Genomic DNA, 13,891 nt, shown 5'->3' on the forward strand with positions numbered 1-13,891 from the left:
GAACGTCACACATATCCGGCAGTTAATGTGCTGGTAAAATGCTGCATTGTTTAGTGATTGAGAGGAAATGGTGGAAGAAATACTCTGCAGATACAATACATTGTGGAAAATATTTTTTTGAAGCTGTAAATCTAACAAAGATTATTGGAGTACATTTGACAAGTACTGTAAGTACTATTTCAGTCTTTCTACTTCTTAATTTCATGTTTAATTCAGTGGGATTTTTTTCTTGTTGTGCCAGACTTATTACAACATCACATTAACTCTCATCACATGAAGACAACAGACTACCATTCAAAAGTTTAATGGCAGTAAAATTACGAACAACAACAAAAACAACAACACTTACTTGGCATGGATGCATCAAATTGACTAAAAATCTTGTTTCATAGAAACGCAGCTGCTGCCATTTTGCAGCAATTGTTTTGTGCACTGTAATGGATTATATGATAACTAACAAACTGGTAAGATTTTAAAACATTTTCGTCTTAAATCTTTTATTGCATTAATTATTTATGTGGTAAAATGTTGTATAATAAGTGGTTTGACTGCTTCGTTTCCCTTAATGTCCTTCTAGTTTGAACTTGCTGCTTGTTTGCAACTGCTGTGTTCACGGATCAAAATTGAATGTCTAATTGTTTACTTATGTGGCATGTAGCCATGTAATAAGTGGGATAATGTACATCAAGTCAGTTGATCTCTCAGAATAAACCCCTCCAGGCTGATACAAGACCCCTCCGCTCCTGATCACCCTGTCGGGGTTTATAACAACTGGCTGGATGTACATTATCCCTTACTTACTGTATATTTTACAACATTTTCAAATAAATGCAGCCTTTGTGGGCATAATAATCTTAGAAAAAAAAACATTATTTACTATAAGATAATTTTGTACCTTATCTCCATCTGAAAAGCTGTGTCCGTCACTTGCTCTCCTCCAGGAGATTTCAGGCAAAGGTTCGCCCTCAGCCTTGCAGGAGATCATAGCAGCACTGCCTTCCACAGCCGTCACGTTCCTCAGCTTAGTAATGTGGGGCTGGACTGCAAGAGAGGGGCAACAGAGGAATGTGACAAAGACAAAAGAGAAAGATACTGAACTGGAAAAAAAACTGAAGCTTAGATTACAATAGTCATATGATATCTGCCACTGCCTTTACACACAGCACAAATCCTATAGCTGCGATGTAAACATCTTTTCATTTGAGAATAAAGATGTAATATGTACAGGTGCATCTTAATAAATTAGAATGTCGTGGAAAAGTGCATTTATTTTAGTAATTCAACAAATTGTGGAACTTGTGCATTAAATAAATTCAAAGTAGTTTAAGTCTTCAGTTCTTTCAATTGTGCTATTGTCAAGAGTAAAATAAGAAACAAGAGACCAAAATATGCAGATGAGCTGAAGGTCACTGTCAAAGAATCCTGTGCTTCCATACCACCTCAGCAGTGTCACAAACTGATCACCTCCATGCCACGCTGAATTGAGGCAGTAATTAAAGCAAAAGGAGCCCCTACCAAGTATTGAGCACATGTACAGTAAATGAACATACTTTCTGGAAGGTCAACAATTGACTTAAAATGTTATTTGTTTTATTGGTCTCATGAAGTATTCTAATTTGTTGAGATTGTGAATTGGTGTTAAATGTTTTTTGTTAAATGTGAGCCAAAATCATCGCAATTAAAAGAACCAAAGACTTAAACTACTTCAGTCTGTGTGCATTGAATTTATTTATAGAGCTTGAGTTTCTCTTAATTGTCGCATTAATCTTTCGCCTTTTACTAAAGATTTCCGTGGAGGGGAGCTTTTGCGAGTGACCTGTATTCTTGGGTGCTCTGCTCACAGCAGAGCTACATTTCATCTTGGGGAGTTGTGGCCTAATGGTTAGAGAGTCGGACTCCCATTTGAAAGGTTGTGAGTTCGAGTCCCGGGCCGCCAGGAATTGTGGGTGGGGGAGTGCATATACAGTACTCTCTCCACCTTCAATAAAACAACTTAGGTGCCCTTGAGCAAGGCATCGAACCCCAAACTGCTCCCCGGCACTGCAGCATAAATGGCTGCCCACTGCTCTGAGTGTGTGTTCACAGTGTGTGTGTGTGTGTGTGTTCACTGCTCTGTGTGTGTGCACTTTGGATGGGTTAAATGCAGAGCACAAATTCTGAGTATGGGTCACCATACTTGGCTGAATGTCACATCACTTATTTATTTAAAACATGAGTTTCACGATTTGAGTTGAATTACTGAAATAAATTAACTTTTCCGCGACATTCTAATTTATTGAGATGCACCTGTATACTTACCAAAAATATTTTTTTTCCTTTGGACACTCTGAAATATCTACTACTCAACGGTTTCTCTTTCAAAGTACATATTGCACTTGGGTGACGATTCAGTAAATATCAGACTGAACTTTGAGTCAACAGCATCATTCTGGTCTGACAATCAACAATCTTTCATGGGCACGCAACTGAAAAAAAATAAATAAAACATAATATTGCAGAAAGGTCTGCATTTTGAGGTTCAGAAAAAGACAGCGCATTGACAAGCACAACACATCTGTTGCTATCTGAATCTAACAGGCTCCCACTGGTAAATAAACATTAGTAAACTGCAGGGGTTGTGTGGCATAGGAATACTTAAGATTCTCATCATAAATCTATGATAAGGCTTGTCTTGTGTAGCAACGCTCATTAGTAGGGTAGCTGATGTACAACAGCGGCAGCCTTCAAGCAAAGAGGTGACACCATCGCAGCGTTTAACCTGATAAATATACATCAAAAAATGCTTTCCCGCAGGGCGCACAATAATAGCGGATAAATAAAGGAGAACGGCACAACAGAAGAAAAAATCTTATCAGCATAATCTCTTTCTCTTTCTATGTTGACATTAGGGATTAAATCAACTAACAATTAATCTAAGAAATGAGCATGATCCTAACGATAAAGACTGATTTGCATTTAGATGTTCTTCGGGAACTACATGTTCGTATCCATGCAAACAGATGCAGAAATCCACTTTTTAACCACCTTTTTTTAAAAACATATTTATCAATAGACAGCAAATGCAATGTCAAAGAGTTTCATTTCACAATTTGAACAATAAATCATCATTAATAAGAAGTTACATAGCGGTCATAACACCGCCGGGAAAAACCCAAAAACATATCAGTAGATGGCAACAGAGCTGAGATAAAGCGTAATGAGGCAATCCAGCGCTAGAACCTTGGGATGCCATTCATTAAAGCCAAAAACTAGTTTTATGCGCATGCAGGAAACGCAGAAGAAGCGTGCCTAGCTGAGTGGAAACCCCAGCAGCCTTCGCTCTGTTAGCTGTCAGGGGTCATAAAGGAAAGTTACAACTTGGATTCACACCACGCTTTGCAAAACAAAACTCTCATCCAATAACGGAGGCTCATTTAAATGAGTTGCTTTGAAGAATACCCTTTGCTTGCACATGGAAAGTATTCTGATGACTACAGAATAAATCTCCATACATTTACATGAGCAGACAAGGTGCTATCTGAATAATCGGTTAAATGTTGGCAGCCTCATGAAAATCGAAATCAAAATTCCTTCCCATAAAGAATATGTCACCCATTCTCAAGCAATTTAGGCCATCTGTTTATGGAAGAAAAGCATGTCTCATGGCCGGACTGGAAAAGTGAAGCACATGGATGTAGCTGTCAATCACCTTTCAAAAACATCAGGGTTCCTGCTGTTACACTAGCCATAATGAAGGTAGAAAGGTTTTTTTTTCTTCTTTCTCAGGAGCCATGGATGCTGACAATTATACAAACTACTTCATTCAACTATAGCCTAAACTAGTGTCCAGAAATTTTATTTTAAATGTACACTACCATTCAAGTTCAAGGGGTCAGTATTTAATTTCATTTATTTTAGAAATTATACACATTCAACTGATACAACACTTTCTATTCATTAAAAAAAAAAAAAAAAAAAAAAACTAATACAATGATTTTCAACATAATAATAAGACCACTAAATGCCTGCTGAAACTGAGTTTGGCCAGGAATAAATGAAAATGGAAAACATGCAAACAGAAAATAATTACATAAAATAGTAATAACATTTCACAATATTACTGTTCTTACAATATTTTGATCAAATAAATGTGGCCTTGGTGAGCATAAGATATTTATTTTATAAACAATAAAAAATGAAATAAAATATTGCGGATACCATGCATATGAATGGTAGTGTATATTGCAATTTTGTTTTATTTCTTAATCTTTTACTTTTAGAACTGTGCCTATCACCCCACATTCACTCCACATGTAAATACTTTAATTTGTAGCTCTTAATGTAAGTGTATATTTTAACATTAAAAAATATACCCCCCCCCCACCCCTACCAATTTCAGAATGTAAACACGTGAGCTGATTTTTTATACTTATGGTTTTGATGCACATGTAAACATACTCGATGACTCACAACTACAATTATCACCACATGACCCAAAACTCAAAGGGAATAACAAACACAATAGCACTAGTGCAAAATATGCAGTCAAATGGTAAACGATGTGGTTCTATTTAACATGATTTATTCATGCCGTTGTACATGTTGGGCACATTACATCACAGTAACAACTTCTGGGAGATGTGCCACAGTTATGAGCAGAAATATATATATATATTTTTTAATAAATAAATAAAAGGAAAAAAGAAGAAAAATTAGAACCTAATCCTGACAAATTCTGGCCTTTTCCTCTCATTATATACTAGTCTATTGTTTGAGATAATTAATTTTCGAATTATGTAATGGTTTTAGGTCTTTTAAAATTTGAGCAATAATTTTGACAGGACTACAATCTCACTTAGTCTGACAGGTAAAATCCTATTTAGTGGATGAAGAGTTATGTAACCCAATAGAAAAAGGATTTCTCACCAAAAACCTTGAGGAACAGTTCATGCTCTACTTCTCCTGCCTTGTTAAAGGCTTTGCAGGTGTAGGAGCCCCCGTCGTCCTGTTGAATGTTTCGAACTGTGAGCGTGGTACCTCGAGCTCTCATTTCATACCGCTCCGATTCCTGGAGCTGCACTCCCTTCCTGACAAAGCACACATATACAACACATGTTAGTTGAACAAAGCCGAAATTCCCAACACTGTGGAATAATTTGTATCACAAGAAGAAAATCTCCCTGCCCAGCCAATCAAAAATACTGTACATAATGCAGATGTAGGAAGCAAAGAAACGGCAGGTGATGGGTTATTCATCATACATGGAGATACAACATTTCAGTATATTCTGTAACATTCAATATACATACCATATAGGTATGCCATCGAGGTGGAGACAGAATAATGTAATATTTTTTGGAGAAGATTACAGCGCAGCTTCAGACTGTCATAATGTTAGGAAAGGAAGGAACGGAAATGAAATCTATTTAAAGCAGAGAGACCTGTGTGGCTACAGGAAATGGGGAGAAGAGAATCAAATCACGCCTTCTCTGGCTATACAGAAAGAGGGAACAGAGAGACGGATGCTCCATTCCAGTCGCTGCTTACAACAAAATGATTAAAACTGAGCAGATGTTTCTCAGCCAGAGGACATTACAACACATTAATTGTAGTGACGCTAATTGTACACGAGTCTCACTGGTGCAAGCAAGTGCAGGACTCAAGGGCACAATACTAATAAACCAGGCTCGTGATCATAGTAACTTTCCAGTCTACGTACTGTACCTTTTAGTATTAACTCTCAGAGCAACATACGTTTTTCAGTCTGGTTCTCATGAGAGCACCTGGAGATTTGGTTTGGTGCTCACATTGCAAAATTGTTTTCCAGGTAAATAAAAAAGGAAGAAGCTTTGTTTAGAACGAAAAACTAAGTAAAATAAATAAATAAAATCTTTTCACGTCACGTCACATTTTGACAAAATACATTTAACAACGACTGCAGTGTTGCCCACTGTTAAAAAACTTGGTCAGTTTTAGTATATTAAGATGTTTAACTTACATTTATTTATAGCATTATTTTAATTTTTATAAATTATTATTATTATTATTTAAAATAAATACACTGAAATACACTTTACTTCCTCCACAGTCCTTTTGTAGGCACCAGTAAACATGCTAAATTAAATTAAACTATCAGGTTTTAGCAGACGTAATCTAATTGGTAGTGCTTCTGTCATGTCTCAGTGTATCAGTGAGTGGTTTGGTTAGGCTCATTCATTAAAGGTCAACGTGTGAGAATGCTTGGCAGAGATCGCTTCCATCTCGCTCATTCTCATCCAAGCTGGAGGTAATTACAATGATTGAAAGCCTGCAATCAACGAATTGGACCGCTGTCACTCAAAGCCCACACATTAAGGATGAAATAAATGTGTCCATTCCCAGTCATCACAGCTCTTTCTTGGCTGCGATACCTTGTTCCTGCTCTTCAGTTTTTGCATGATACCTTAACTCATTGAAACTCTTGGGGCCAGTTTTACTAAACCGTAAAACTGAGAGAGCACAATTCCAAAACGGCGCCGATTGGAGGGGAAATTTCTACAAGTGATTTACTAACAATGCGCAAATTAAAGAACACAGATGCAACATCTCATTTACATAACGCAAATAAAGAAGCCACAGTACGCTGAAAAGTATCAGAGGAAAAAATTAAGGTTTACTGCAAGTTTTGATAGACTGGTTCAAAGTGGTCATTCAAAGTGGTCTTTTATTTCCTGAAGCAAATTAAAAATAACATGGCTTGGCAAATTATATGTTTGGAAAATGTGTTATTTTTTTCTGGCATTCAAAATAAATACTGTATGTGTGGAAAAAATCTTCTCCCTTCTACCAATGCGCTCTCAGTTTTCTGTGGTGCTTCCTCTTAGCAATAATAATTGCAGCCATTCCAAGCACAAAATAGTTTAAGACATATTTTTTGGGCGTTAAATAATAGCGCAAATGCCAGTAATTTGACAAGCGCAAACGTCAGTAAATCACATTGCGTGATTAATTTGAATACTCCTCTCCCATAACTTTTGCGTGTAAAAAGGAAACTCCTCAAAATACATATTCAATAAGATCAGGCACAAAAATAACTGTGTCCACACCTTTTCAGTGCTAATTAATCACTGCGCATCTTAACCTGACAGTACTATTTTAACGGCAAAAGACAGTTTGCGCTGGCACAAGCTGTTAGTAAAACTGGCGCTTGATTTCCAAGAAAAAAAATCTGTTCTTGTATTAAAAAATAAATAAATAAATAAAATCAGGTGTGGTTAAATAATTATATAAAGGTTTCAAAATGTTTTAGGGATGACAACCAACAATTTTTATTTTAATATTATTTAATAATAATAATACATTTAAAATGAAATAATAAATATAATAAAAGTAATTTTCTGATTAATTTTATAATCAAACTTAAAGTTTAGCATCCGAAAGCATTAAATACACAGAGATTGCCTTGTTAATACTGTATATTATTTGTCTTATTTCTATATAATTGTAAATAAACCATCTGTATGCTCTGATTTTGCAGTGATGGTGATAAATTTGTCATACCTGTGCCAGGTAACATCAGGTTCAGGTGAGCCGTAGGCCCGGCAGGTGAAGGTCACAGATTCTCCATAGTCCGCAGTGGCGTTAAAGGACTGCTGTGGCACAGAGACGACCGGCGGAACTGTTTGAGAAAGAAAAATATGATATGCCGTTTCTGTCACCTCTGAATTATGCTAATACACACACTTGTCATTTCTAATTTTTCAGTGTGAAATCTCTCGGAAGTTTTCATGTTATTTCTCAAATGTTCTAGTCTCAACAAATACTTATTCAAATGACATTCATTCACAAGCCATCAACATGTTCTCATGTCCTGGGAAATACTGGTTGACAGCATGTGGCACACACTGAGCTAAATTAATACTCCAATGCCTTTTTCTTGAGATCAAATTTCTCTGTACAAATTCTGATCACGCTGAAAAATTGCCAGTTTTAGAGTATATGACAACACGACTGCTGTATCCTCCAGTAATGTAGTGAGTTTTCATTTATATTCCAACACACACAGGCACAGCAGTTGATAGAACGAACTCTTTATTCACTCACCTTCATCTCCAGTGCATACAGATCATCAACAACGTGATCGCACTCAAAATGCATCCTCACAAGCCAGAAAAAGAATGAATAAATACATCAGCCACCCTGTGTGTCTAAATCAATAAATCCTGAGCAGTCCACTTAATTAAATAGTGAAAGGTCATTGGAGAAAGACCTCGGAGTCAAACAAGAGGTCAACCTGGATGCCCTAAAAAAAAAAAATTCCACTAACAATTTCACAAAATATATACAGTATATTTTTTTTTTCAGAGTTCATATTCATGAAAAGATCGACTTTCCTTTGTCGATCTTTGTAAAGTGACTGTTTACAGCTGAAAGTATATGCGTGTGTGTCTATTAAAGCTCCATATGTGAACTCCAAGGTCAGGCAGATAGCAATTTTCATTGGTATAGTCTATTATGGGAATGTGAAATGATTTGAGTGAGAATTTTTATTTTTCCATCTCTTCAGAGAACCGTAAGGTGATAAAGTAATTTCAGACTGAACCTAACCCAATTTCCACTCGTTCAGAAATTATTCCGCCATGCCCTTCAGAATGAGGTAATTCACCTGAGATGGAATGACGTTCAAATAGTTTCAGTAATAGGCAGCAATGTTCTTCTGCAAACTTCCTACACCGATTTTTAAATACAGCATTTTTGTTCCCTTTTGCAATTTGCTGGTTTAGGGAATGGATGGAGCCATCCTGTCTGGAAAAAAGGAATCATTTTGAGTTATTGAGACTGGTTTAAAGACATAACACAATTTAATGGAGTGTGCGCCGGGGTAAAAAGATTAGATTAAATGGATGTTTTATTCATGGTCACTTTCAGCCTGACTTGGCAGTATATTAACACATCCCTCTCAACCTCTATTAGAAATCATAAACGCACACACTATTTGCTTTTCCCTCTGCACATTATGGGTCATTCATTAGGTAAACCCAAACTGCTGACAGCCAAGTTCAAATTAATGCCATGATTGTTTTGTCATTTGCCATTTGTCTTCAGAGCATCAATGGCGTGCATTACTAAGAGTTTTTTTTTTTTTTTGGATGAAATGACAGCCGCTGAGGTGATGGAGATCATCATCATTACAGCTGGGGTTCAATCTCACAACAGAGCAGCTCAGCAAGCTTTATCCACTCTCCGGGGTTAAATAGTTCCAGCCTTGGAGCCAGTCCTACAATTGAACTGCTGGTAATGAGGGTGTCTGTGAGTGGGCAGCTCAAAGATCACACTCAGGGCACTGCAGATTTGTCCGTTTTTATCTTTCCTCTGAATTTGATCATAAATGTACTTTTTTTCCATACTTAAAAGGGATAGTTAACATCATGCTGTTCCAAACCCATATGCCTTTTGTCTTCTGTATAATAAAGAAAGGAAAATTTTTGAAGTGTACATTTTGTCAGAGTAAAAGTAGCATAAAACTGACCTGTTTGACTTGGCAGCAATATCTGGCAACTATGCAAGTCATCTTAAGTCAAATGATAGCTTTATTTGAGAAAGAAATTGAATTCAACTCTAGAGGGCACTCCGTTCTGTACCTTGCCATTCACTCAGGACTCCATTTTCCATAACCATTTGCCTGGACTCATCAAGTGCATCACCCGGCTCTCATCTGATCTCATCATCATTTCACAGCTGTCTCACATTAGTAGGACTATAAGAATAGCACACACACTCTCTGTCTTTACTGGTGATTGAATGTTTAGTCCTTCTGTGTTTTCTAGTTTCCATTTTCCTAGTTTTGTCTTTCTCGAGTTTTGATCCTAGGACTGTTATTTTTGATTGTCTGCTGCCTGCCCTGACTATTGCCTGTCTTGTTGGATTACTCTTTACACTCGTTTAATAAAGTCTGCAACTAGATCCCCACTTCGTCGTCACAACTCCCTTTGTTACTGTTTTTTTCCCTTTAACCCACAATTCTATTTTATCACTTCATATACTATTTGGAATAAATATGAACAACTTTTAATTTTTTTGCAATACTTTTGTAATGTTAAGGTGCTTTCATTGTACAGTTACTGCATTGAAAAGAACAACCAAAACAGTCTTCAGGACTTCCCTTCTCTTTCTCAGAAGGAAAATCAGTCATTGGTTTGGAGTGACATCTAAGCATTTAAATAATTAGAGTTTTTTAATTTCTTAGTAAACTATCCCTTTACATTTTACAAATGGTGCACACACACTGTGGAATGGTGTTAAGAGTCATGGAGGAAACACACACACACACACACACACACACACACTGCACAGCACTGGGGAGGGCTGGGCTGTCATGCACCGAAATGGTTCCAACAAGATTATCATTGACTTTCTTGCCAATCGATGCCTATTTTCCAAAGGCAGTAATCTAATTTAACCTATTCCCAGATACGCATGCCCAACTGAAACAGCTCTGCTAATGTGAGACACAATTGGGCATTAAGACATCAAATCAGTCCAGAAAACCATCTAACATTGACTAAATTGACCTTTAGCATCAACAGTTACACACTTTCAAAGGCTAATAATTCAGCTACAAATAAAAATGACAATAAAACTGATATTTTGAAGTACAAAAATCTACTGGAACAAAAACCACTGAGATCTCTTTAATATCTAAATTGTTCCTCTGAGGCAGAGGTGAGATTAAATAGAAGTTTAGCAACTGCTGCTTACGTTTCCTGCTTCTCAATTTTTTTTTCTCATGGGAACAAACATCTCAAAAACATCTCAGTAATATTTATATGGATTTAAACATGTCTGGTAATTATTAACTTGCTGGACTTACACTTTTGTTCTGTGGTCAGAAAGATTATTTTTTTTTCATTATTAAAAAAACATTTGCATTTATTTATGTAATTTATATAGCATATATTTCAAACAAATGCTGTTCCTTCCACATAAATACAACATCGCACATCACTGCTAATAATAAGAAAGCAAATGAGCAGCAAATCAGAATATTATAATAATTTCTGAAGGATCTTGTGACACTGAAGTCTTGAGTAATGGCTGCTGAAATTAAGTATTACCACCACAGACATAAATTTAATTTTATATATATATATATATATATATATATATATATATATATATATATATATATATATATCATAAAAAAGTTGTCTTTATTTTTTCTGCCCCCAGAACTCTTGAATGTTATTGTATGCCTTTCAAATTAATTACCTCATTAATTTTTTTTTAAATTCTACTAAATAATTTTACAAGAAATATCAGCAACAATATTGACACTTTTATGCAACACTTAAGAAAAAAATCGAAGCTATTCAACAAATTCCAGTGCTGCTCATTAATGTAAACTAAATAAAACTGCATAAGAAATAATCTCAGTTTCTTGAAGACATTTTCATTTCATTTCTCTTCATATCTATATTCATATACACATATCACGCAGGGGCCGGGGAAAGCTAAGCTCTCTGCAGTCTAACTCACACATTAAAGCCACAACATTACATATATTACAGAGACGCTGTTTAGTATGTATGGCCTAGGCATTTCAAAGTCATCTCAAAGTGTCCAGACTTTTCAAACGACAACATGCATCCGGCAAAAGCGGCTAGCTTTGAAAAGATCAAAACGTCTCCTAGAGGACAAAGACATATTAATTTTGTATTCCCTATCTAACACTTATCTGACCAGGGGCTTCAGAACAGCCCTGCAGAGTGGCATTTATTTTATGTCGGTCTCTGATATGTGTTGTCATGTCGGCTGGATTATCGGTCATGCCTCATTGAGCACCATGATTGGATCAGCAAGGAAAATATCAGAAGTAAACTAAACAGACACCCGTTCATGTTCGCTATCATCGCCCTAGACAAGGACACGCAGACGGGATGATGTCACTGTGCTGTTTCCTTCCCATCAGACAGCACAGGGCTAATGTCACTGAGATAACAGGATGTGCGTGGCTTTCGTCTGAAAGATAGGGCTGTAACGACTTTATGCTTAAAGGAACAGTTCACCAAAAAATGGAAAACATGAATATGATGTATTATTTAACCAGACAGATCTCAGGAATGACTAATGGATCCATCTAAGTCTCCCAAACTCACCGTTAACCACCAGGATGATGTCCCGGAAGTCGATCTCTCCCCTGGCCTCGACTCTTGCCTCACAGCGATATACTCCTTCATCTGCTTTAGTTACTCTCTGGACTTGCAAATTATTGTTTTGTAGGAGCTGAAACTCTGGAGAACAAAATATTTGATGGGATGTTAATGAAAAGCTAATTTTGTCTTCAAAGGAGCTATATTTATTGCTGGCTGAAAATACATTTACAAGGTAACCCTTTACAACAATAACACTTTAAACATTCACCATTCCTTTTTTTTTTTTTTTTTTTTTTTTTTTACAATCTTTTCCCATTTCTCAAATCAGCTCCAGAGCAGCTTGAGCTCTACAATAATTTCCGATTAAATTTAGTTTAAAATAATTAAAACGATTAAAGTAACAATACGTATTTATCTCAGCTATTTAGCTGTTGGTGTGCTTTTTTTAAAGGTGTGCTTTACAATGTAGGTGATAGGCAGCAAATTACTTACTCTCAGTATCTTCAATAATCTCCACATTGTTGTAAAACCAGGAGACCACAGGAACGGGGGAGCTGGTGACATCACAGACCACTTCAGCCACGTCACCCTGTCGAAACTCCTGAGGTGACCTCACATCTCTGAACGTCAGCTTCTCTGTGGGTCCGGGAGGAGAAAAATGTTATGAAAAGCTCCTAATGCACATTAGCATTCAAAAGCTTGGGATCAGTAATACGTTTTTGAAATAAATGAATACTTCTATTTAGCAAGGATTAATACATCGATCAAGTTACAGTTAAGACACTTATATTGCAACTAAAGATTTCGATTACAAATTAACAATTTTCTTTAGAAAATAAAATGCATCAAATTTTCCACAAAAGCAGCACAACCTTTTTCAACACTGATAATAAGAATAATAAATGTTTATTGAGCCCCAAGTCTGCATTATTTAACAAACAGCATAAGAGATAAAAAAAAGCAAACATATTGCTAGATGCTATCTCTTTGAAGCTATACATATCAGATAATTGGAGTATGTTTTACAAGAAAATTATATTAAAATTTTTCTATTTCTTTTTTAAGGTTAATTCATTATGTTACTTACTTGCCATTTTTCGTAATTATCTGTAAAATTTACTACAAATATCTGAGAAAAAATGGTTTTAACACCAATAAATTTAAAGTTAATTTCAATAACTTTATTAACATAATGTAACTGATTACATTTGATTACTTTTCTCAATTTCTAGTGAAGGTTTTTAACTGTTAATCATTTCCAAACATTTCAACCAGGCAGGGTTATCCTTACAGAAGTACTCGCTATTTCTGTAACACTACATTACTGTCAGACTTTCAAAATCATCATCACTTATAATAATACAATTTTAAAGTCCAGCCACCAAATAAATCAGACTTTAGCACTTCTTTTTACTTTCAGATCATTCTAAGGTTGAATACAGATTTAAAATAACAACAAGAAATCGTTTTTTGAAATTAAATCTTTGCATGGCTATTGAGCTATTTAATTAATTCAACTCAAATTGTGAAACTTGTGTATTAAATAAATTCAAACACACAGACTGAAGTAGTTTAAATCTTTGGTTATTTTAATTTTAAAGATTTTGGCTCACATTAAAAAAAAAAAAAACAATATCAACAAATTAGAATACTTCATATAAGACCAATAAAAAAAAGAAAAAAAAAAGAAAACATTTTTAGTGAATTGTTGGCCTTCTGGAAAGTATGTTCATTTACTGTACATTTACTCAATACTTGGTAGGGGCTCCTTTTGCTTTAAT

At 35.7% G+C, this 13,891-nt stretch overlaps 1 protein-coding gene and 1 non-coding gene across 5 annotated transcripts in view; one reads left to right on the plus strand and one right to left on the minus strand.

The window, feature by feature from the left end:
- ncam2 (neural cell adhesion molecule 2) overlaps positions 1-13,891 on the minus strand; it is a 176,581-nt gene that overhangs the window by 30,061 nt on the left and 132,629 nt on the right. For all 4 annotated transcript variants that reach the window (XM_052566328.1, XM_052566327.1, XM_052566329.1 and 1 more), the window contains exons 4-8: positions 12,603-12,746; positions 12,114-12,248; positions 7,519-7,636; positions 4,906-5,066; positions 896-1,041 (exon numbers count right to left, since the gene is read on the minus strand). In XM_052566328.1, coding sequence (XP_052422288.1) covers positions 896-1,041; positions 4,906-5,066; positions 7,519-7,636; positions 12,114-12,248; positions 12,603-12,746 — 704 coding nt within the window. The remainder of the gene's footprint in view (positions 1-895; positions 1,042-4,905; positions 5,067-7,518; positions 7,637-12,113; positions 12,249-12,602; positions 12,747-13,891) is intronic.
- LOC127965787 (U5 spliceosomal RNA) lies at positions 1,736-1,850 on the plus strand. The gene has a single exon (XR_008155475.1). It is a non-coding gene; the product is annotated as a U5 spliceosomal RNA (small nuclear RNA).

The sequence above is a fragment of the Carassius gibelio genome, chromosome B9 (assembly GCF_023724105.1).
Source record: "Carassius gibelio isolate Cgi1373 ecotype wild population from Czech Republic chromosome B9, carGib1.2-hapl.c, whole genome shotgun sequence".
Lineage (NCBI taxonomy): Eukaryota > Metazoa > Chordata > Actinopteri > Cypriniformes > Cyprinidae > Carassius > Carassius gibelio.